Source organism: Triticum urartu, chromosome 6 (assembly GCF_003073215.2).
Source record: "Triticum urartu cultivar G1812 chromosome 6, Tu2.1, whole genome shotgun sequence".
Lineage (NCBI taxonomy): Eukaryota > Viridiplantae > Streptophyta > Magnoliopsida > Poales > Poaceae > Triticum > Triticum urartu.
Genome location: NC_053027.1, coordinates 575,563,291 through 575,586,835, shown reverse-complemented (window position 1 = coordinate 575,586,835; position 23,545 = coordinate 575,563,291). Strand labels below are relative to the sequence as shown.

The 23,545-nt window shown below is 47.5% G+C and overlaps 3 protein-coding genes across 5 annotated transcripts; all 3 read left to right on the top strand.

Annotated features, from left to right (window-relative positions):
* Positions 1-12,473: 12,473 nt before the first annotated feature.
* Positions 12,474-18,642, top strand: LOC125515680 (BTB/POZ and MATH domain-containing protein 3-like). Of its 3 annotated transcripts, none has more exons than XM_048681197.1 (3): positions 12,474-12,741; positions 12,869-14,141; positions 18,520-18,642. In XM_048681197.1, exon 2 carries the CDS (start codon positions 12,872-12,874, stop codon positions 14,126-14,128), a length of 1,257 nt encoding a protein of 418 aa, XP_048537154.1. In that variant the 5' UTR covers positions 12,474-12,741; positions 12,869-12,871; the 3' UTR covers positions 14,129-14,141; positions 18,520-18,642. The 3 variants fall into 3 exon arrangements, with proteins under 3 accessions (XP_048537154.1, XP_048537153.1, XP_048537152.1); XM_048681196.1 differs by lacking the exon at positions 18,520-18,642 and adding an exon at positions 14,996-15,659 and having other exon boundaries at positions 12,854-14,141; XM_048681195.1 differs by lacking the exon at positions 18,520-18,642 and adding an exon at positions 14,996-15,659 and having other exon boundaries at positions 12,475-12,741.
* LOC125515681 (BTB/POZ and MATH domain-containing protein 3-like) lies at positions 15,993-18,512 on the top strand. The gene is made up of 2 exons (XM_048681198.1): positions 15,993-16,220; positions 16,330-18,512. Exon 2 carries the CDS (start codon positions 16,351-16,353, stop codon positions 17,248-17,250), a length of 900 nt encoding a protein of 299 aa, XP_048537155.1. The 5' UTR covers positions 15,993-16,220; positions 16,330-16,350; the 3' UTR covers positions 17,251-18,512.
* Positions 18,643-19,189: 547 nt separating the features above from the next.
* LOC125515679 (protein FAR1-RELATED SEQUENCE 5-like) lies at positions 19,190-23,196 on the top strand. Its single transcript, XM_048681194.1, has 8 exons — positions 19,190-19,492; positions 19,573-19,870; positions 20,320-20,584; positions 20,677-21,034; positions 21,234-21,368; positions 21,450-21,907; positions 21,991-22,278; positions 22,366-23,196. Exons 3-8 carry the CDS (start codon positions 20,549-20,551, stop codon positions 22,966-22,968), a joined length of 1,878 nt encoding a protein of 625 aa, XP_048537151.1. The 5' UTR covers positions 19,190-19,492; positions 19,573-19,870; positions 20,320-20,548; the 3' UTR covers positions 22,969-23,196.
* The last annotated feature ends 349 nt before the right edge of the window (positions 23,197-23,545 follow it).

The following is a 23,545-nucleotide window of genomic DNA, read 5'->3' as shown; positions in this document are numbered from 1 at the left end:
TACTTGTTACTTACCCGAATCCGGAGCTCTCCAGGGGCATTCGCAGATCTTCCCCGTAGCGTATCCGATGCCGCCGCATTCTACCGAGCCGAGGAAGGCAGCTCGACGGAGAAGGTGTTCTGGTCTCAGTACGCTGAGGCCGGACACCCTGTGCCCTTGAGCGACCAGCTGAAGCAGCTGGTCGAGCTCCACAAGGCGGCCGAACAGGCCATGAAGGGCTTCATAGTTTGGCTGTGGCCTGGAGAGGCCTTGCCTGGGAGCTACTTTGGACTGGTGCGGCGGCTGGTGGAGGCCTGTCCAAGGTTCGAGGTCATCAAGCGCTCTGTCTATATCGAAGGTGCCCGCAGGGCCCTTGCCCGTGCAAAAGTGCACTGGGGTAAGCTGGACGGTGAGAAGCTTGTGAGGGACGGGCCACCGCCGGGGAAGGAGCATCGCAAGCCCGAGAACTATTATAAGGATGTTCTGGCGGGTGCCCGCCTTATGGCGGATGAATGTACCAGGGATGTAATTTTTGAATGAACTCGCTCGTATTGTCCTGTGCGCTGAAAACTTGTTCATATGCGCTAAGCAATGCTTTTTGAATTTAAAATATTACTTTCTGTGCGGCCGTTTATCAAAAATTGAGAGATGGCCAGTCGTCGGCTTCTGCCCCCATGCCACTAGTGCTGGGGTGTTCGGGATAAACCTGAGCGCTCTTTTTCCCATGATTGGGTCCTTCGAGGGAGGCGCTCAGCACAACGAACAAGGCAATCGGACTATAATGCTTGAACACTCTCACTTAGCCATAGAACTCTATAATTTTAAATTTCGGCGAAGCCCCTAGTTCGGAAGACCGAGTTCGGGGCGCTATCCACACCTTGGCCGGACAAAGCCGGCTCCTCGCTCGAAGCGGCATAAGTCTTTAGGGACTCGAAAAACCTCTCGAACAGCGACCGGTCTCTTGCCTTATCATGACAGTCAGTTTTAGCTTTCTCCACTGAGGTGCTCAGCCCAGCTCAACTGGGGCACAATCGCAGTGGTTCTCCTAGTGCTACCTTAGCCGATATAGCGGAACGTAAGGCACCAAAACATAGGAGCCGGGCAAACCCAACTATTGACCCAAATCATGATTCAGAGCCGATGCATATAGTGCTATAAGTTCGGGGTGCCGCACTTGTGAAAGTGTACGGACTTCTCACACCATATTGAGGGGTACTGAAGCCCCTAGCATATTTGCCATACCACAGTGTACGGGTGCAACATGTCATTAATGAACATATATAAAAGAGAGTAATGCGGAAAATAGACAAAAGCTATGCATTGTTTATATAAAGGCTGTGATCAAAGCAGAACGATACAAACAGTGTGATAGGCAAAAGGTTGGACTATTTAACATGTCCTGTCCAGGGGCAGGCCGCAGAATTATATGCAAATCAGGTATACTGCTCGTAATAGAGACCACCTGGGAGTTCCATAATGCGGCATGGCTTGTCTGCTTTCCTGGATCTTGCATCGTTTGTGCGGCAGTTGAATTGCCGAACAGGTCGTCCGAAGTATGGAGTCCTGAAAGTAAGAAAAAATTAAAAAAAAAGAATTCGGCAGCCCCTAGTACAGTTTAGGTCGTGTTTTGGGCGTGTCGTGATGGTGCCCCTTCCCCTGCGCCCATGGTATTTCAAGAGCGTAGTTATGTACGCGAAGCACTGGTTTCGCTATGTCGCGAGGGCAAGGGTTGGGACCGCATTGCTACGCCTGCTCAGAACGTGGCAGGCGGTCTTGTTGTAGGTTACTCCGGGCGTGCTTGGCAGTGTCCGTCTTTTTAGCGGCCGGACTGGAGAATTGCCTAAAGAGGCTGCTTTGTACTTCCGCTGCGAGGGCTGCCGTGTGCTCCTCCGATCAAAGGGAGCGTTCGGTGTTTCCATTGACCGTGATTACTCCTCGAGGGCCTGGCATCTTGAGCTTTAGATATGCATAGTGCGGTACCGCATTGAACTTTGCAAATGCGGTTCGCCCGAGCAGTGCGTGATAGCCACTGCGGAACGGGACTATGTCGAAGATTAACTCCTCGCTTCGGAAATTATCCGGAGATCCGAAGACCACTTCAAGTGTGAGTGAGCCTGTGCAGTTGGCCTCTACACCTGGTATAACGCCTTTAAAGCTCGTTTTGGTGGGCTTAATCCTCGAGGGATCTATGCCCATCTTCCGCACAGTATCCTGGTAAAGCAGGTTCAGGTTGTTGCCGCCGTCCATAAGGACTCTTGTGAGATGAAATCCGTCAATAATTGGGTCTAGCACCAATGCGGCGAAGCCGCCATGACGGATGCTAGTGGGGTGGTCCCTTCGATCAAAGGTGATCGGGCAGGAGGACCATGGGTTGAACTTTGGGGCGACTGGCTCCATCGCATATACGTCCCGTAACACGCGCTTCCGCTCCCTCTTGGGGATGTGGGTTGCGTATATTATGTTCACCGTCCGCACTTGCGGGGGGAAACCCTTCTGTCCACTGTTGTTCGGCGGCCTGGGCTTTTCCTCGTCGTCGCTACGCAGCCCCTTGTCTCTGTTTTCGGCATTTAACTTGCCTGCCTGCTTGAACACCCAACAGTCCCTGTTGGTGTGATTGGCTGGCTTTTCGGGGGTGCCATGTATCTGGCACAAGCGGTCGAGTATTCGGTCCAAATTGGACGGGCCCTGAGTATTCTTTTTGAATGGCTTTTTCCGCTGACCGGATTTGTAGCCTCTGAATCCGGCATTAACTGCCGTGTCCTCGTTGCTGTCGCTGCTAACGCGGCGCTTTTGCTTGTTCCGACGCGTCCTGTCACTTTTTTCCTTGGTATCCGAATTACCAAGGTTCTTGGTTAAGTTGTTGCTGTGAGCTAGCCAGCTGTCTTCTCCCGCGCAAAAGCGGGTCATGAGTGTCGTGAGGGCTGCCATAGATTTCGGCTTTTCCTGTCCAAGGTGCCGGGCAAGCCACTCGTCACGGATATTATGTTTGAAGGCTGTTAGGGCCTCTGCATCCGGACAGTCGACTATTTGTTTTTTCTTTGTTAGGAACCGTGTCCAGAATTGCCTGGCCGATTCCTCTGGCTGCTGAATTATGTGGCTTAGGTCATCGGCGTCCGGTGGTCGCACATAGGTGCCCTGGAAATTGTCGATGAATGCGGCTTCCAGGTCCTCCCAAGAACCGATTAAATCTGCTGGCAAGCTGTTAAGCCAATGCCAGGCCGGTCCCTTAAGTTTGAGCGGGAGGTCTCTTTAAGGGTGCATGACCATAAAAGATATTACTCATATAAATAGAACAACCATTATTCTCAGATTTAAATGAATAACCGTCTCGCATCAAACAAGATCCAGATATAATGTTCATGCTTAACGCTGGCACCAAATAACAATTATTTAGGTCTAATATTAATCCCGAAGGTAGATGTAGAGGTAGCGTGCCGACTGCGATCATATCGACTTTGGAACCGTTTCCTACGCGCATCGTCACCTCGTCCTTAGCCAATCTTCGCTTAATGCGTAGTCCCTGTTTCGAGTTGCAAATATTAGCAACAGAACCAGTATCAAATACCCAGGTGCAACTGCGAGCATTAGTAAGGTACACATCAATAACATGTATATCACATATACCTTTGTTCACCTTGCCATCCTTCTTATCCGCCAAATACTTGGGGCAGTTCCGCTTCCAGTGACCAGTCTGCTTGCAGTAGAAGCACTCAGTTTCAGGCTTAGGTCAAGATTTGGGTTTCTTCTCTTGAGTAGCAACTTGCTTGCTGTTCCTTTTGAAGTTCCCCTTCTTCTTCCCTTTGCCCTTTTTCTTGAAACTAGTGGTCTTGTTGACCATCAACACTTGATGCTCCTTCTTGATTTCTACCTCCGTAGCTTTCAGCATTGCGAAGAGCTCGGGAATAGTCTTATTCATCCCTTGCATATTATAGTTCATCACGAAGCTCTTGTAGCTTGGTGGCAGTGATTGGAGAATTCTGTCAATGACGCAATCATCTGGAAGATTAACTCCCAATTGAATCAAGTGATTATTATACCCAGACATTTTGAGTATATGCTCACTGACAGAACTATTCTCCTCCATCTTGCAGCTATAGAACTTATTGGAGACTTCATATCTCTCAATCCGGGCATTTGCTTGAAATATTAACTTCAACTCCTGGAACATCTCATATGCTCCATGACGTTCAAAACGTCGTTGAAGTCCCGACTCTAAGCCGTAAAGCATGGCACACTGAACTATCGAGTAGTCATCAGCTTTGCTCTGTAGACGTTCATAACATCTGGTGTTGCTCCAGCAGCAGGCCTGGCACCCAGCGGTGCTTCCAGGACGTAATTCTTCTATGCAGCAATGAGGATAATCCTCAAGTTACGGACCCAGTCCGTGTAATTGCTACCATCATCTTTCAACTTTGCTTTCTCAAGGAACGCATTAAAATTCAACGGAACAACAGCATGAGCCATCTATCTACAATCAAGCATAAACAAGCAAGATACTATCAGGTACTAAGTTTCATGATAAATTTAAGTTCAATTAATTTACTTAAAGAACTCCCACTTAGATAGACATCCCTCTAATCCTCTAAGTGATTACGTGATCCAAATCAACTAAACCATGTCCGATCATCACGTGAGATGGAGCAGTTTCATTGGTGAACATCACTATGTTGATCATATCTACTATATGATTCAAGCTCGACCTTTCGGTCTCCGTGTTCCGAGGCCATATCTGTATATGCTTGGCTCGTCAAGTATAACCTGAGTATTCCGCGTGTGCAACTGTTTTGCACCCGTTGTATTTGAACGTAGAGCCTATCACACTCGATCATCACGTGGTGTCTCAGCACGAAGAACTTTCGCAACGGTGCATACTCAGGGAGAACACTTCTTGATAATTAGTGAGAGATCATCTTATAATGCTACGGTCAATCAAAGCAAGATAAGATGCATAAAAGATAAACATCACATGCAATCAATATAAGTGATATGATATGGCCATCATCATCTTGTGCTTGTGATCTCCATCTTCGAAGCACCGTCGTGATCACCATCGTCACCGGCGCGACACCTTGATCTCCATCGTAGCATCATTGTCGTTTCGCCAATCTTATGCTTCCACGACTATCGCTACCGCTTAGTGATAGAGTAAAGCATTACAGCGCGATTGCATTGCATACAATAAAGCGACAACCATATGGCTCCTGCCAATTGCCGATAACTCGGTTACAAAACATGATCATCTCATACAATAAAATTTAGCATCATGTCTTGACCATATTACATCACAACATGCCCTGCAAAAACAAGTTAGACGTCCTCTACTTTGTTGTTGCAAGTTTTACGTGGCTGCTACGGGCTTAAGCAAGAACCAATCTTACCTACGCATCAAAACCACAACGATAGTTTGTCAAGTTGGTGCTGTTTTAACCTTCGCAAGGACCGGGGGTAGCCACACTCGGTTCAACTAAAGTTGGAGAAACTGTCACCCGCAAGCCACCTATGTGCAAAGTACGTCGGGAGAACCGGTCTCACGTAAGCGTACGCGTAATGTCGGTCCGGGCCGCTTCGTCCAACAATACCGCCGAACCAAAGTATGACATGCTGGTAAGCAGTATGACTTATATCGCCCACAACTCACTTGTGTTCTACTCGTGCATATAACATCAACATATAAAACCTAGGCTCGGATGCCACTATTAGGGAACGTAGTAATTTCAAAAAAATTCCTACGCACACGCAAGATCATGGTGATGCATAGCAACGAGAGGGGAGAGTGTGATCTACGTACCCTTGTAGACCGACAACGGAAGCGTTAGCACAACGCGGTTGATGTAGTCGTACGTCTTCACGGCCCGACCGATCAAGCACCGAAACTACGGTACCTCCGAGTTTTAGCACACATTCAGCTCGATGACGATCCCCAGACTCCGATCCAGCAAAGTGTCGGGGAAGAGTTCCGTCAGCACGACGGCGTGGTGACGATCTTGATGTTCTACCGTCGCAGGGCTTCGCCTAAGCACCGCTACAATATTATCGAGGACTATGGTGGAAGGGGGGACCGCACACGGCTAAGAATATGATCACGTGGATCAACTTGTGTCTATGGGGTGCCTCTTGCCTCCGTATATAAAGGATCCAAGGGGGGTGCGGCCAGCCCTAGTAGGAGGCGCGCAGGAGGAGTCCTACTCCTACCGGGAGTAGGACTCCCCTCCCTTTCCTTGTCCAAGTAGGAGAGGGGGAAGGAAGGGAGAGAGGAGAGGGGGGGCGCCGCCCCTCCCTCCTTGTCCAATTCGGACTAGGGGGAGAGGGGCGCGCGGCCTGCCCTGGCAGCCCCTCCTCTTCTCCACTTTAGGCCCATGAGGCCCATTAACCCCCCGGGGGGTTCCGGTAACCCCCCGGTGCTCCGGTTTTATCTGAAACTTTCCCGGAACACTTTCGGTGTCTGAATATAGCCGTCCAATATATCAATCTTTATGTCTCAACCATTTAGAGACTCCTCGTTATGTCCGTGATCATATCCGGGACTCCGAACTAACTTCGGTACATCAAAACTCATAAAGTCATAATATAACTGTCATCGAAACCTTAAGCGTGCGGACCCTACGGGTTCGAGAACAATGTAGACATGACCGAGACACGTCTCCGGTCAATAACCAATAGCGGAACCTGGATGCTCATATTGGCTCCTACATATTCTACGAAGATCTTTATCGGTCAGACCGCATAACAACATACGTTGTTCCCTTTGTCATTGGTATGTTACTTGCCCGAGATTCGATCGTCGGTATCCCATACCTAGTTCAATCTCGTTACCGGCAAGTCTCTTTACTCGTTCCGTAATACATCATCCCGCAACTAACTCATTAGTTGCAATGCTTGCAAGGCTTCAGTGATGTGCATTACCGAGAGGGCCCAGAGATACCTCTCCGACAATCGGAGTGACAAATCCTAATCTCGAAATACGCCAACCCAACATGTACCTTTGGAGACACCTGTAGAGAACCTTTATAATCACCCAGTTACGTTGTGACGTTTGGTAGCACACAAAGTGTTCCTCCGGCAAACGGGAGTTGCATAATCTCATAGTCATAGGAACATGTATAAGTCATGAAGAAAGCAATAGCAACATACTAAACGATCGGGTGCTAAGCTAATGGAATGGGTCATGTCAATCAGATCATTCAACTAATGATGTGATCCCGTTAATCAAATGACAACTCTTTGTCCATGGTTAGGAAACATAACCATCTTTGATTAACGAGCTAGTCAAGTAGAGGCAGACTAGTGACACTTTGTTTGTCTATGTATTCACACATGTATTATGTTTCCGGTTAATACAATTCTAGCATGAATAATAAACTTTTATCATGATATAAGGAAATAAATAATAACTTTATTATTGCCTCTAGGGCATATTTCCTTCAGTGTTCTTCGGCGCTATCCAGGGTAGTATTATCTCCCGTGCCGGAATCACTGTTTTTTGCTTTGGCGGGATTTAGAGCGGCGCCGCTGACGCCGGCGCTTGGGCTGTTTCTTGGAGGTGTCATCCCCCACTGTTCCATCACCATCTCCATCTTTTGGAGTATCCACCATGTATATGTCATACGACGAGGTGGCTTTCCAGTGCCCTATAGGCGCTGGTTCTTGATCGTCTCCTGCATCGGCGTCCATACCGTCGATGTCTTCGGAGTCGAAATCGAGCACGTTGGTTAAATCATCGACAGTGGCTACAAAGTGGGTGGTGGGTGGGCTTTGAATTTCTTCATCGTCCGTATCCCATCCTTATTGACCGTAATCCGGCCAGGGCTCTCCTGACAAAGAGAGAGACTTTAGTGACTGCAGGATATCGCCAAAGGGCGAGTGCTGAAAGATGTCCTCGGCGGTGAACTCCATGATCGGCGCCCAATCAGATTCGATCGGCAGGGGTGCGGAGGGCTCGGAATCCGGGGAGGAGTCCGGCCCCTCGGAGTCACGGGTCTTGCAGAGTGCGGGGCTGGTATTCGGCTCGATCGCCTTTGGGATCACAGCCCCCGAGGCGGCGTCCAACCGCTCGTCCTCGATCGGAGCAATCGGCCCCGAATTAAGAGTCGGGACCGATGCGTGTACGGCCACCTGTGCGTTGTTCGGCGGCAGAGCTAGATCATGCCCATCGAGACAGCGTGGCGCGTTCGGTTGTGGCTCGAATCCGTCGAAGATCAAGTCCCCGCGGATGTCCGCCGTGTAGTTTAAGCTTCCAAACCTGACCTGATGGCCAGGGGCGTAGCTTTCGATCTTCTCAAGGTGGCCAAGTGAATTGGCCCGCAGTGCGAAGCCGCCGAAGACGAAGATCTGTCCGGGGAGAAAAGTCTCACCCTGGACTGCATCGTTGTTGATGATCGAAGGAGCCATCAGGCCTAAAAGCGACGACACAGAGGAACTCTCAATGAAAGCACCAATGTCGGTGTCAAAACCAGCGGATCTCGGGTAGGGGGTCCCGAACTGTACGTCTAGGCGGATGGTAACAGGAAACAAGGGACACAATGTTTTTACCCAGGTTCAGGCCCTCTTGATGGAGGTAAAAACCCTATGTCCTGCTTGATTAATATTGATGATATGGGTAGTACAAGAGTAGATCTACCATGAGATCAAGGAGGCTAAACCCTAGAAGCTAGCCTATGGTATGATTGTTGTATGTTGAAGTTGTCCTACGGACTAGAACCCTCCGGTTTATATAGACACCGGAGAGGGTTAGGGTTACACAAAGTCGGTTACAATGGTAGGAGATCTGAATATCCGCATCGCCGAGCTTGCCTTCCACGCCAAGGAAAGTCCCATCCGCACACGGGACGAAGTCTTCAATCTTGTATCTTCATAGTCCAGGAGTCCGGCCAAAGGTCATAGTCCGGCTACCCGGACACCCCCCAATTCAGGACTCCCTCAATCCTCCACGCTTGCTTTACAAGCAGCGCTTGATTGAAGGCCTCGGGGTCTCTAAAACCCATTCCACCCTCCCGTTTCGATGTACACATCTTCCACCAAGAAATCCAGTGCACCTTACGCTCACCATTCGTTGCCGCCCACCAGAATTTTGAAGAGATCGAGGACAGGTTCTGGCACATCTTCTTCGTAAGCTGAAAACAACTCATGGTGTGGTTAGGTACTGCTTGTAGACCAGACTTGATCAACACTTCCCTAGCTGCTTTTGACAATCCTTGGCCCTTCCATCCACCTACTTTGAAAGTCCCGTCCTTAGACTGCCCAACCAGTGTTGGCAATCCTAAGTACCGCTTGCTCAAGGCCTCAGAATGAACACCCAATGCTTCTTTGAGTTCATCTTTGTTCTCCTCCTGAAAACCTCTCCCAAAGAAAATCGAGGACTTTTGTAGGTTAACTCGTTGGCCCGAGGCCTCCTCATATCGCAACAGAATATTTTTCAGACAAACCATGTTATCATGCGAGCCCTCTAGGAAAACAACACTATCATCTGCAAACAGGAGGTGTGTAACTTGGGGGGCCAGTGCTCCCAAACGACACCCCTTTGATGCTGCCCTCCTCTTGTGCTTTTTTGAGTAATGCCGAGAAGCCTTCAACGCAAAAGAGGAAAAGGTAAGGGGATAAAGGGTCACCCTGCCTTAGTCCACGAGATGGCGAAAAAACTCTTGACAAGCCCCCATTAAGCTTGACACAGAATGTTGCCGACCTCACACATCACATGATCATATCAATCCAGCCCTGTGCAAAACCAAAGTGTTCCATCATCCGCTGAAGAAACGCCCATTCAACTCTACCGTAAGCTTTCATCATGTCTAACTTCACCGCACAAAAAGGCTTCTTTCTCTTCCGCTTCCTAATTGCATGGACGCACTCGTAGGCCACTAGGACGTTGTCCGTAATCAGACGTCCCGGTACGAACGCACTCTGCTCCTCAAAGATAAGTATAGGCAGAATCACTTTCAGCCTATTAGCTAGAACTTTCGTTGCAATCTTGAAGAGTACATTGCAGAGGCTAATCAGCCTGAACTGTGAGAGCAGATCAGGCGAGTTGCATTTAGGTGTCATCACAATGACCGTTGCGTTGAAGGCATCAGGCGCCCCAACACCATGCAGAAAATCTTTAACTGCCCGACATACATCATCTCTAACCAAAGACCAGTGTCGTTGATAGAAAAGGGCTGGTAGTCCGTCCGGCCCCGGCGCCTTCGTAAGACCCATCTGGAATAGTGCTTTCTCGATTTCCTCATCCAATATAGGCGCCAACAGTGACCCATTCATCTCAGGTGTGACCAGTTGATCAATGTTCTGTAACACAGCAGCCGCGCCCTGAGAGCCATCCGACGTGAAAAGGCTTTCATAGAAATCGGCAGCCATGTTGCGCATTTCCTCATCAACCCGACACAGTGAGCCGTCCTCATGTCTTAGAGCCTTCATCGTATTTTTTCTCTTTCTATGGGACGCTCTGTTCTGAAAATATCTCGTGTTCTGGTCGCCCGCCCGAAGCCAGTCTACCCTCGTGTACCAAACTGGATTAGAATATACTTTCCTCTCTTTTTTATTTATAAGCCTGTGCTTGCTAGGCGCCGGCCGACCGGCCCAAAATTTGGTCTGCCTCATCACAAGCCGTCCACATCGACGCCATTCCCTTTTCTTTCCCGACGCGCATCAAACCATCCCCGCATGCTGCAAGAGAGATAGCGACCCAACCTGCCGGATCCCCTGCCATCCATCTCCATCGACGCCCACTTCTGATCCTGCAACACCCGCCGCCGACGGGCGTGCTCGGCCATGGCTGCTTGCAGCTACTGCTGTGAATGGCCGCAGACGTGACAACACTGACATGGAGTCTCGACCAACGGCGGTTTCAACTTTGCCACGTGGTCGCAACATCGGTTGCGCCGCCGTCATTAACGCTCACGCGCACGGGTGCATGTTGCAGCACCGCCATCATCTCTGTTCCATCAATTCTGCTTGCTTATTGCAGCTTTTTCCCTTGCCGATGGTCTGCTCGATTCTAGCAAAATGTAGCCAGTTCCAGCAAAAATATACCGATTTGTAGCAAAAATGACCTCGCCGGTTGTCCGGTTCCAACAGTGGACTCGTGTGGTCACAACTTTCTCACTACCCGATTCCAGCAAAATGACACGCCAGCTGCACACCGTACTTGTTGGTTGCAGCGTCGCCGTCAGCACATGCAACACGGGTACAACTGGAACCCAGACACCATGACCACCGGTCGCAACACCAATAGGTGGCCCCACCGGGTCGAAGTGTGATTGGTCACCATCGTCGGCGCTTGTGACCTCTGTCGAGGCTGCATGGAGAGAAAAAAAGGGGGCCCACGGCCATGGAGAAGTGCCTGTACGGGCAAGCGCATTGAGGGGTGGCTACCCCGGCGTGGCTGGGCTAGATAGACAAGGAGTGGGGAACGACTACGGGAGTGAAAGAAATCGAGAAGATGAATACATAGGAGGAAGAGATAAGTTAGGGCGTTTGAGAGACACATGTCAGGTCGCGACCGCATGGCTCGCGACAATCACGATGGATGTGACGCAGACTGGAGGAAGACACAACGCCGTAGGGGGAGCCCAAGGGAATAACATGGGATGAGCGAAAAGAAGAGGTCAGACAACACAACAACACATGGAAGAAAAGGGAAGGAAGGAGAAGGCACCGAAAGGACTTACTACATGCAGTATTGCATTGGAAGTGCACCAATCGTGCACCGTGTTGCCCCACGCTATTGCAAACTTGTCCGGCCCAGTAATGATAACAAGGCTATGGTACATAAGTATTCTCTGTTTTTAATCGGCTTATTCTAGTTATTAGTTTTTTTAGCCGATTTCCTATTAATATTTTTCTAAAAAACTTAAGGAATTTCAAAATGTCCGTGAATCAAAAACCAGTTTTCTTTTAAAAATTCAAAAAATGTTCCCCTTTTTTAAAAAATATTTGCGATTTTAATAAATTTTCACGAATTCAATTTTTTTATGTTTTTTAAAATCCCGTATCTCAAAGAGTTTCATTAATTAGAATGATTACACAAACTTCAAAAATGAAAAAAAACAAAAAACAGAAAAATGAAGAAATATAAAAAAAGACCCATCAAAATAACAAAAATCAAAAATCAAAAAAAAGAAAGAACTGATCCAAAACTGATAGAGCCCAAAACACAGTAAAGTGCCGCAAATGGGTTGGCCTATATAGGCAGGATGATGATAGGAGGATGAGGGTGGACGATGGTGTGGGGAGGAGATCAGCCGTGAGTTCATGAAAATACAATGGTGATTTTTTTTAAAACTCAAATTAGATTATTTTTGTGATTAAAAAATCATTCAATTTGTGTTTTGGCACCCCACAAAATTCAGCTCGATTTTTAGTAAAAAAAACCCGGCTCGACTTATACCGATTTTTGGTTTTGAGACAAACTTATACCGAATAAATATTATGCGTTGTATGATGGGCTTTGCAGCTGGTGGACTCAAGTCCAATAACGAACGTGGTGATAGTTAACCCTAGCCCTAGCTCCAGGCCCAGGTGAGGTCGCACACACGGGACCAGCCGGCGGCGCAGCCAAGCCAGTCAGTGGAGCGGCGGCAGCGGCGGCGCGAGCTCTGTCTCCGGGGAGAAACCGAGGGGCGACGTCAGCGAGTGAGCAGCGGCCACTCCGTGCGTTGCGCGGTGGGGAGGCAACTCCGTGAGCTCGTCTTCGTGCGGCCGCCGGCGGTTTGCCCCTCAGCTCGCCGCAAACTCTATTTCCGGGGAGAGGCGACGCCGGCGACACCGGAGGTTCGCCCCTCACCCCATCCATCCCAACTCCAAACTCCGAAACTTGGTTTTTTCTTTTCTGAAATGAACTCTGAAACTTAGCAATGGTGAATGGTGACTGAGTACTGAGTAGGTCGATTTTCGACAGGCCATGTCGGCCTTCACCGGCGTGTCCATCGCCGACGGCTACAAGCGGTGCGGCTGCGAGACGCTGGCCGTGGACGCGCGCGGGGACAGCGGCTACCACCTGCTCATGGTCAACGGCTACTCGCGCACCAAGGAGCTCATTCCCACCGGCCAGAGCATCACCGCCAACTCTTTCAATGTGGGAGGCCATGACTGGTTGATCGAGTACTACCCCAACGGCGAGAACCCGGGCTGCGCCGACTACATTTCGTTCTTTCTCAACCTTCTCTACGACACCGATGACGACAACCATGAAGTGCCCGTGGAGGTCAGGTTCAGTTTCAGCCTGGTTGACCAGGTGGAGAAGCAGATGCCGACGTACATTCGTGCGACCGGTGAAACCCGCAGCTTCTCCAGCACCACTTCAATCTGGGGCAGCGACAGGTTTATCAGAAGAGACGCCCTTGAACACTCAGCAGATCTCAAGTGCGATTGTCTCACCATCCGCTGCGACGTCGTGGTCGTCAGCAACAGCAGGCTTGATGATGATGATGATGCTGGTGGCCGTGGCCATGGTGGCACCAAAGCAGCGCTCCTGCTGCCGGACATACACCAGCATTTCAAGAGCCTCCTTCAAAACAAGGTGGGCGCCGATGTGGCATTCCAGGTCGGCGGCGAGACCTTCCCCGCACACCGGTGTGTGCTTGCTGCCCGGTCCACGGTGTTCATGGCACAACTCTTTGGCCCCATGAAGGAGGCCTCCAACAGTAACAGTGTCATACAGATCAAAGACATGGAACCAAAGGTGTTCACCGCTCTGCTTAGCTTCGTCTACACCGACTCCTTCCCTGACATGTACGAGGACAAGATTAAGTTGAGTGAACTGTGCAAAGATACGAGACAAGGACAAGAAGATGAGATGTCGGAAGCTGTGGGCCAAGGTCAAGATGGGGAAGCGGCAGAGGATGAAGTGGAGTTGCTGCAATGGCTGCAAGGCTTGTTTGTGGCGGCAGACCGGTATGATCTCCAGCGGCTCAAGTTCATCTGTGTAAAGCAGCTGTCTCAGCGCATAGGTGTGAGCTCTGTGGCATCCACTCTTGCTCTAGCCGAGCAGCACCACTGTCGCGGGTTGAAAGAGGCGTGCTTGAAGTTTATCCAAGTCCAATCTCCCTCGCGTCTGCAGAGACTAATGGCAAGTAATGGCTGGGGGCATATTGTCACGACCTATCCCTCTGTTTTGAACGAGCTCATCGCCATGCTTGCTTCGAACCAGAGGAAGTAACACTCTGGATACGGTACACATCTTCCTTAATTAGACCTCAAGTGACATTCTTTTGCATATACAAGTATCTCTACAGAGATTGTAGTATATGTGTCTTGTTTTAAATTGTCTCGTCTTGTAGTTTTGATGTATGATGAATCAGAAAAATCCATGTTCATGTTTAGTTTTCAACTGGCATTTGCTGCCCATGTTCATGTTTGTTCTGCCTCTACCATCTGAAGTAATAATCAAACAATAGTCAAGCAAATCTGCAACTTAAGAGTTTCTCTGTAGGAAGGCAGGCAAGCAATAGTCGACATAGAAATGCCATAAGTATTGCTTCGAACCAGCAGAAGTAACACGCACTCCGTATATATATGGTACGCATGTTCCTTAGGCCTCAAGTGGCACTCTTTTGCATATATGTGATCCTCTAGTCTAGAGAGATTGTAGTATGTGTGTCTCACCTTTTCCTCGGCATGTACATATAACTTGCCTATATTCTGAGTCAACGTACTTGCAAATTGTGTCTTGATGGAATGGGCTGTCTGAAAATTCAGGCGCAAGTGTCAAACTGAACTGCAGTTGCAGTGGTTGTCAAGAAAAAAGAGAACAGATGTAGATGTTTTTCTTTACTTTCCCCAATAAATATCTCTTGGTCAAGTGTCAGTGGAAACTTTGGGAGATGGTCATTATATTGTTCAGTCATAAAATTCATATCTTCCTCTGGATGTTGTTTCATAGTAATAACTTGCACTAGATGACTTGGTTCTTTGAATGTGATTGTGTGATTCTTGAAATATGCACTATGCTGATGCTTGTTCTATTAGTGATTCATTGGTGGCTTAATCCTGACACTAACATGCACTGGTGGCCTCTATTTTCCAGGGAAGAAGAGCAGTGTTGCATTCACTATGTTTCTTTCAACGGAAGCACTATGTTTATGTCGCAGAAGACTAACCAAGGTATGTATGCTCCGGCTCCTGCAGAAGAGAAGAAAAGAGAAGAATACTTGGGATTGCTTGGCCGGAATGTTATACCATGGACGATCTTTATCTAGTTACGGTGCTGTGATGTATAGTAAAAACTGGCTCCCTGTGCTGCTTTGATGCTGTAATGTCGTAAAATGCTTCTTCTTCCTATGGTGTGCAATTAAAAGGCTAGCTAGCGGTTTCTGTCAGAAACTCCTGGGCAATGCGTATGTATTTTCCTTCCAATGTTTGCTGGGTATCAGAATGTCAGTTTGCAGTGGAGGTGCTTAATTTTATCTTTGAACTGACATTTGTTACCAATGTTGACACCCTGCTGCTGCAGATTGCACTTGGCCATCACATCACATCACAGGATCTCATCTGACCATCCATCCAAACTGATGGCCAACAGATTCATTCCTGGAGCTGCCTGTTTATGTGCTACTTACAATCATGTAAATTCTATCGTTTCAGGGAATGATAAATTCAATTATTTTCATTTACCTATTTTTTTATTGGATACCTGGAAACCATTATTTTCTCTGAATTCGATAAATATACATACTGTAATGTTTCTTTCCAATGGAGCGTTGTTTACTGGACCTAGACTAAGCCTGGGTGGGTCATCATGAGCTGTAACATCCAAACTTTTGGGGTTTCCATAATATAGTGAAAAATGTTGCGATTTAAAAAATATTAATGAATTAAAAAAAAGTTTTCTGATTTTTTAAAAAAAAATCCTGGATTGCAAAAAATAATCATGAATTAGAAAAATACAGAAACTTTAAAATGGAAAAACAGAAGAAAAATAATGAAAGGACTATAAAAGATACCCATAAAAACAACAAAAAGGAAACAGCAAAAAAAAATTTGATCCAAAGCTAATGGGAACGAAAACACGGTAAAGAGTCTCAAAATGAGCAGGCCCAGGTCGCACACACGGGACGACCCGGCGGCGCAGCCACTCAGCGGCGGCGGCGGCGGCGCGAGCTCTGTCTGTCTCCGGGGAGAAGCTGCAGCGGCGACTCCGTGCGTTGAAAGTGGGGTGTGCCCAACTCTGCTTTCGGGGAGTGGAGCTCGTCTTGGTGCGGCCGCCGGCGCCGGGGGTGACCACTCCAGCTTTGCTCCGGCGACCTCCCCAGGTTCGCCATCCATCCCAACTCCAAACTCTCAAGCTTAGTTTTTTTTTCCAAGTTTTGCACATCAACTGGATGGTGACTGAATATATATATATATATCGACTTCCTACAGGTACATCAGGTGAGGTCCGCCATGTCGGCCTTCACCGGCGTCTCTATCTCCGGCAGCAACAGGCAGTGCTTCTGCGAGACGTCCGCCGTGGACGCCCGCGGGGACAGCGGCTACCACCTGCTCATGGTCAGCAGCTACACGCGCACCAAACAGCTCATTCCCACCGGCGAGGGCATCACCGCCGGTCCTTTCAATGTAGGAGGCCACGATTGGATGATTGAGTACTACCCCAACGGCGAGAACCCCAGCTTCGCCGACTTCATCTCGCTCTTTCTCACCTTTCACTACGACGCCGACACCGATGAGGGAGACCCCGTGGAGGTCAGGTTCAGTTTCAGCCTTGTCGATCAGGTTGAGAAGCAGATGGCGATGCACATTCGTGGAACCGGTGAGACTCGCGACTTCTCCACCGCTACTCCAATCTGGGGCAACGACAGGTTCATGAGAAGAGACGCCGTTGAACACTCGGCAGATCTCAAGTGTGATTGTCTCACCATCCGTTGCGACGTTGTGGTCGTCCGCAACAGCAAGCTTGATGATGATGATGCCAGTGGCCCTGGTCACAGCACCAAGGCGCTCTTGTTGCCGGACATACACCAGCATTTCAACAGTTTACTTCAAAACAAGGTCGGTGCCGATGTGGCATTCCAGGTCGGGGGCGAGACCTTCGCCGCACACCGGTGTGTGCTCGCTGCCCGATCCACGGTGTTCATGGCACAACTCTTTGGCCCCATGAAGGAGGCGTCGTCCAACCGTGTCATACAGATCAAAGACATGGAACCAAAGGTGTTCACGGCTTTACTTAGCTTCGTCTACACAGACTCGTTCCCTGACATGTACGTGGACAACATTAAGTTGAGTGAAATATGCAAAGATACGGGACAAGGACAAGAATGTCGTGTGCAGTGTCGTGTACAGTAATGTCGTGCCTTCCCTACCATCTAAAAGCCTTTTCTAATGATTATCAAGAAGACCAAATGTAGATTTTTTTGGGGAAGGCATTTTATGAACCAGGATTTAGGGGAAAGAAATTGGATGACAGGACATAGGTACCAAGATTTCTGGTAACAGCGGTAGTGATCCAGTACTCAGGAATTAGTCTTATTCTGGGTGCTTGCTGATGAAGTCCTGTGAGAGGAAGGTTGTAGCTCGGGGATCCTGTGAAGTCCAAAGTTTTAGCTTTGCTCTGTACTCCAAAAAAAAGGACTTCCATTCTCTTGTATTCTGAAGTACATATGATGAATGATATCAATTCTGATGATGATAAGCTGGGGAGACCTGTGGGGTGCATGGACAATGGCTATACTTTTTCTTCACACTATAAATATCTTTTTCATGATAAGCTTGTCACTGGAGACAGACAAGTTAGTTATTAGGCAACAAGTTGATGGCAAAACCTGCTTGCTTTTCAATGTTTTATCTGAATGTTTTATTTGAATGTGTGATTTGTAGGCATCCCTGATCTGAGTTAGCCATTACTCTGAATTGTGTATGATTTACACACACGATGCTGACGCGTGTTTTCTGTCAGTCATTCATATGGTCCTGGCATCCACTGTTGCATTTACATCTTTACCTGAGCATCTTACTGTCCGTGACCATAGTATGTGTCTTGCTTTTAATTTTCTCATCATGTAAATTGCCTATACGCTGAATCAGAAAAAAAAAATCCAACATATGGCTAGATTGTCTCGTCATAGAATGGATGGTCTGTAAATTCTGGTGCGAGAGTCAAGAGTGGTCTGCATTGCAGTAATGTGCAAGTTTATAAACTAGTCATTTTATATTTCTGTGTGCATTGTGTCGTATATTGTAGCTATTGCCTTGCCTGTCATTTAAAAACCCTTTCTAGTGGTTATTATCAAGAAGAACAAATGTAGATGTTTTTGGAGAAGCATTTTATGAAGCTGGATCTAGGGAAAATAATTTGGAGGACAAGACAGAGGACACCAAGATTTCCTGTTACCCCCATAGTAGTATTTAATCTTCAGATAATTTTTTTAGTTTTTTGTGGGGGACAAGCCTGAATTAACATTTTGTTGAAGTTGTGATATCTGGACATCCCTAGTGTGAGTAGCCCTGGCTCTGAATTATGTATGATTTACACGATGCTGATGCGTGTTTTCTGTCATATCAGCCATTCATATGGTCCTGGCATGTACTGTTGTATTAACATCTTTACTCGAGCAGGGGAGGCGAAGCAATGGAATGGAGAGACTTTCACTATGTTTGGAATGCTGTGATGAGGCATGCTCACTCCTGGAGGCAAAAGCTGTGCAAATGCAAGCAGAAATCACTCACTGCTGTACCGAGGATTTTGTACCTTGGATGGAGAAGAAAAGAGAAGAGGAGAATTGCGTCTGACGGATTGCTTGGCCGGAATGTTATGTGGCGGATGCCGAGCACTCCCTGTATGAACCTACCTCAAGGCCAACACGTCCCCTCCCAACTGGAAAATGTAACAGGGACCCTGCCCTGCCTGATTCACTAGTGGAGTAATGGTCACTTTTGCTTTGATGCAATTCTCCTCTGATGGTGATGTAAAAACTTAGCTATTAGACAACTTGTTCTTCGAAGGTGTGATTGTTGAAATATGATCATCTGCGCGATGATGCTGATGCTTGTTCTATATATGTTGGTGATTCAGCATTGCCACCAGCCTCTGTTTTCTTTCAGGGGAAGCAGAGCAGTGTTGTATGTGAGCGCATTTTCAGCGGACGAGCGCCTCGTAGGACGTTATCTCACCCGCTCATATAAGGATTGTGATTCCCGTGCCACTGTCCATGCTGGCTTTACAAACAGTCCAGGCTTCGTTATACACACGGACAGTGGTATATATTATTGTATTGAGTCAGAACATAACGCGTCAGATTCAATGCTCACTTCAATGCTAGGTTCAGAAGTAGTTGCGGCTTGGGCTGTTGGGCAAGCGAAGGAACATGAACAGTGCTCAACAGGTTTAATGACATGCCAGGCCCGAGCTTTACTCCCCAACCATCCCCATATCCAAATCCAAATCCATTCAGTTCTTCTTCCGGATTTCCGATTTCTGCCGGGCGCCCAAAATTTCTTCGCATGGTGCTGTCCCCGGAGATTTCCACCATAGCTAGTCTGGAGGAGACGAGCGGCCCATGGAATTCCTTGGCGACGCTGAACTATCAGGGTGAGTTCGCGAGATCTGCTATTGTATTCAATTCGATGGAGTGTCGTTTTTGAATCACATCGGCAAGATTTGTTCTTTAGGTGCGCACAAAGCCTTGTTCCGCCACCCTCTGCTGAATCAAGGAGGACCGTCGGCGAGATAGACCAAAATGGCTCGGTGTCATCTGGATTTATGTCCAGGCTAGGGGTGCTAGAGAGAATCGGGTGCTCCATCGGAGAAGCATGTTCAGGTCCCGATACGTGCTGCAAGAGCGGTGGTGCTCGAGAGCTCTGGCGCCCAAGGATCCGCCTCATCTCAGGCTAGTGCAGATGACGCTGTTGTGGGGGATTCGGGAGGCAAAGATGAGGTCGCTGAGGCAACATCTGGATGGACTAAAAGGTATGTACTTGCAAAAAACTATTCCTTGAACTGGCATATTAGAAATTATTTGGTGCTTAAAGCAGTTACGAAATACTGTATGTGGGTTCAATGTTGATAAGAATATACTGTACATGTAGCTTCCGTTGGTTAGTATTCTGTATGTTCCTGATTTGATATTCACAGCAAATAGCAACTAATTTTCCCAAACAGGAATCTAGTGAATAGTAGTAGTACGTCTTATGTTTGTTAATTGCTGAAAACCTTGGTGGCTCATTCAACAAAGGTTTCTGCTGATTAATTTATATTTTTGATAAGACTGTTAACGATGGAATAATACTACTCCATTGCATGAGATTGTTGGTCTGTGTGATGGACGAATCACATTAATTATGCTACTGGCCGCCAAGCCAAAATTTTGACAACGCATAAGCGATGAAGCTGGTAAAATTTGCTTTGTCATTATGCAGGGTGAGAATAGGGAGGGCTGCCACTGAAAGGGAGTTCAATCCAAATAGGAAAAGTGCTCTGGAAATATCCGTTAGAGAATTTGTTGAGCGCAAGGAGGGAGTTGTAATTAACCCAACTGTTGGCAAATCGTTTGATTCACTGGACGAGGCTTACGAATTCTACAACCTATATTCGTGGGAAAGCGGATTCGGTGTTAGGTTCGCAAAGAGTCGTTTGAACGTTCACTGAATGAAGTGCATGCAGGAAATCGTTTGTGCCTGCGCGGTATGTTTCACCCCATGACAATTCAACAATATAATTCATTTATTGTTGGTTGCCAACAAAATTGGGTCTCATTTCATGATTATGTCTCGCAGGGGAAGCCCGTTAAAGAAAACAGCAGGTCCACCAGGTGCGAGTGTACAGCGATGATCAGATTGTTGAGGTCGTCCGACAATGGATGGTACATATGCGAGCACCGTACAGTTCACAACCACCGGGTGTCCCTGACTTGCGGAGAGAAGTTGCATTGGAAATCTCATAGGCACATCGACAGGTACACTCGAAATCTGGTGCAACAGCTCAGGGAGAATAATGTTAGCCTTAGCAAAGTGTACAGTATTGTTGGAAGTTTTTTTTGGCACATTGGAGAATGTACCATTCACCAAGAGGGCTTTGCGCACTTTGTGTGGCAAGTTGAGCAGGGAGCAATCGGACAACGATGCAACCAAGACAGTAAGTCTACTCCAGGATCTGAAAGCAGCAGATAGTGATTTTACTTACAACGTCCAAGTTGATGAAGAGAGCCGTGTAAAAACACTTATGTGGGCGACAGGCAGGGGGATCGAGCAGTACAAGTATTTCGGTGATGCTATAACTTTCGACACAACATACCGTACAAACTTGTACGATATGCCTTTTGGGTTATTTGTAGGAGTAAATAATCACTTCCAGAGTATTATATTTGGTGGTTTCATGATGAGGGACGAGAAGGTCGAAAGTTTCAAATGGGTGTTCAAGGAATTTATCAGAATGTTTGGTGGGAAGCCTCCACTAACTATACTAACAGGTGAGACAAGCATAATTCCGAGTTCCAATTTTATGTACCTGAACTTGGTGTCTTGGTTTATTCATGATTGACATTTTTCAGACCAAGCTCGCGCTATTGAGTTGGCGATTATTGATGAACTGCCTCACACAACTCACCGGTGGTGCAAGTGGCACGTTCTTCGGAAGGCTAAGGAGAGCCTTGGAGTACTGTATGGCAAGAAATCAGAGTTCAAGACGGACTTCCACATGCTTGTTCACCATGTTTTGACGGTAGAAGAATTTGAAACTGGGTGGGGTGATATGCTAACAAAGTATGGTTTGCAGAAGCATCCATTCCTGACCCAGGTCTATGAAGTGCGGAAGAAGTGGGCCAAGCCTTACTTCATGGGAGTGTTCTGTGCGAAGATGACCAGTACACAGAGGAGTGAAAGTGCCAATCACCTACTGAAGGGATACATCCCACCTGGTTGCCCAATGCATCTATTTGTTAAGCAGTTCGAGAAGATACAGTTTGATCGCGAGTCTGAGGAGAGTTATCAGGAAAAGAGGACATCAATAGTAAGTTTTTTATTGTGTATTTTTCTTGGCAGAATTAGTTAGATGCTGATGGTCGTGTCTATATTAATTTTATGTTATCATAGGCAGGAATTGTTCTGAAGGGGAACTTTCCCCTTGAATGGCATGCAAGCAGAATTTACACCAGAACTATGTTTGAGCAGTTTGGAGACGAGTTGTACAAATCCGGCTCTTATGACATCGAGGAAGTTGTTCCACACAAAATTTATTTTGCACACCATGTTGACTCGGCATCAAGAGAGAAATGGTGCAGAGTTACCTTCAAGGTAGAAACAAACGAGACGAAGGATGAATTCCTATGTGAGTGTGGGTTCTTTGCCCACTCTGGGATGCTTTGCTGCCATGCGATCAAGGTAATTCTGTCGAACTCCATTAAATTTGTTGTGCTGACTTTTGTGATACGAGATCATTGTCAATCAATAATGGCATTGGATTGTCAGGTTATACTACATCTCCGCCTTGGTGAGATCCCAGCGAAACATGTTGTCAAGCGTTGGACTAGGGATGCGCGGGACATACTCCCTGAGGATCTAGTAATGTATCAAAACGATCAAGGGCGGCCCAAATCAGATACGACAAGACACACCAAGCTTTATTTATCTGCACTAGAGCTTGTTCAAATGGGTGATGCAAATGTACAGTCTTATGAAGCAGCCATGTTACTGCTGCAACAAGCTAAAGCAAAGCTGGCACCGACCTCTGCTGAACAAGATGGTATGGGTGTTGCAGATAGGGAAGCTGCAGCACTAGCTGATAGAGTGGAAGGCGGTGAGTTAGATGGAGACGACGGCGTCATCTCTTCAATCAGCGCCCCAAAACGGAAGAGAACAATGGGAAGGCCAACCACAAGCCGGGACAAGCCGCCTTATGAGAAGCCCGTGAAACAGTCTAGATTCTGTAAAATTTGTCGAAAGGAAGGTCATAAGAGCACCACTTGTCCTGACCGCGGCGACCTCTCAAAACCTCCCAGGAAAGCTCCCAAGTGTTCAAATTGTGGTGTGCTTGGTCACAGGAGAAGTAGCTGTGGCAAGGAAATACTGTAGACACGATTGAATTGTTTCACTTGAGCCAGGATATTTCCTCCCTTGTTGAATACTAGTACAACTAAATATTGTGTACGGTACTATTAAGTCAATTATTAGTTGACAGTGTGTTGGTGCGCCTAGTATCAACTTATGATATGATGATTAGAATTATAGATCGTCAGTTAAGAATCTATAAACATATGTCTGGTTCGTTGTCATGATGATAGTTATTGAGATTGAGGTCGATGATCTTATGTAGGAACTGGTTTTAAAATGATGAATTCTTACTCCCAGCGGGCCGAACCTAAGCCTCATATTCGTGTTGTGGTTTAGCAGGTTGTTTCGCCAGGGAGCTGACCTATGGGGAAGAAGAACAGTAGAAGAGAGAGTCTCCTTTTGGTGGCTGATCTCAGCGAGTGCAGTTGGGGAGGTGGGCAGTGGCCTGCACGCAATAACTATCTCAATAACTATTGCATTGAATGATCAGCTAACCCACCGCGTCGTCGTGCCGGTGAAAGGTTCAAAAACTAGTCGCGGGATTTCTTAGTGATGGTGATGCAGGAACCAGATGGAGAATATGTTCCAGGTATTCGTA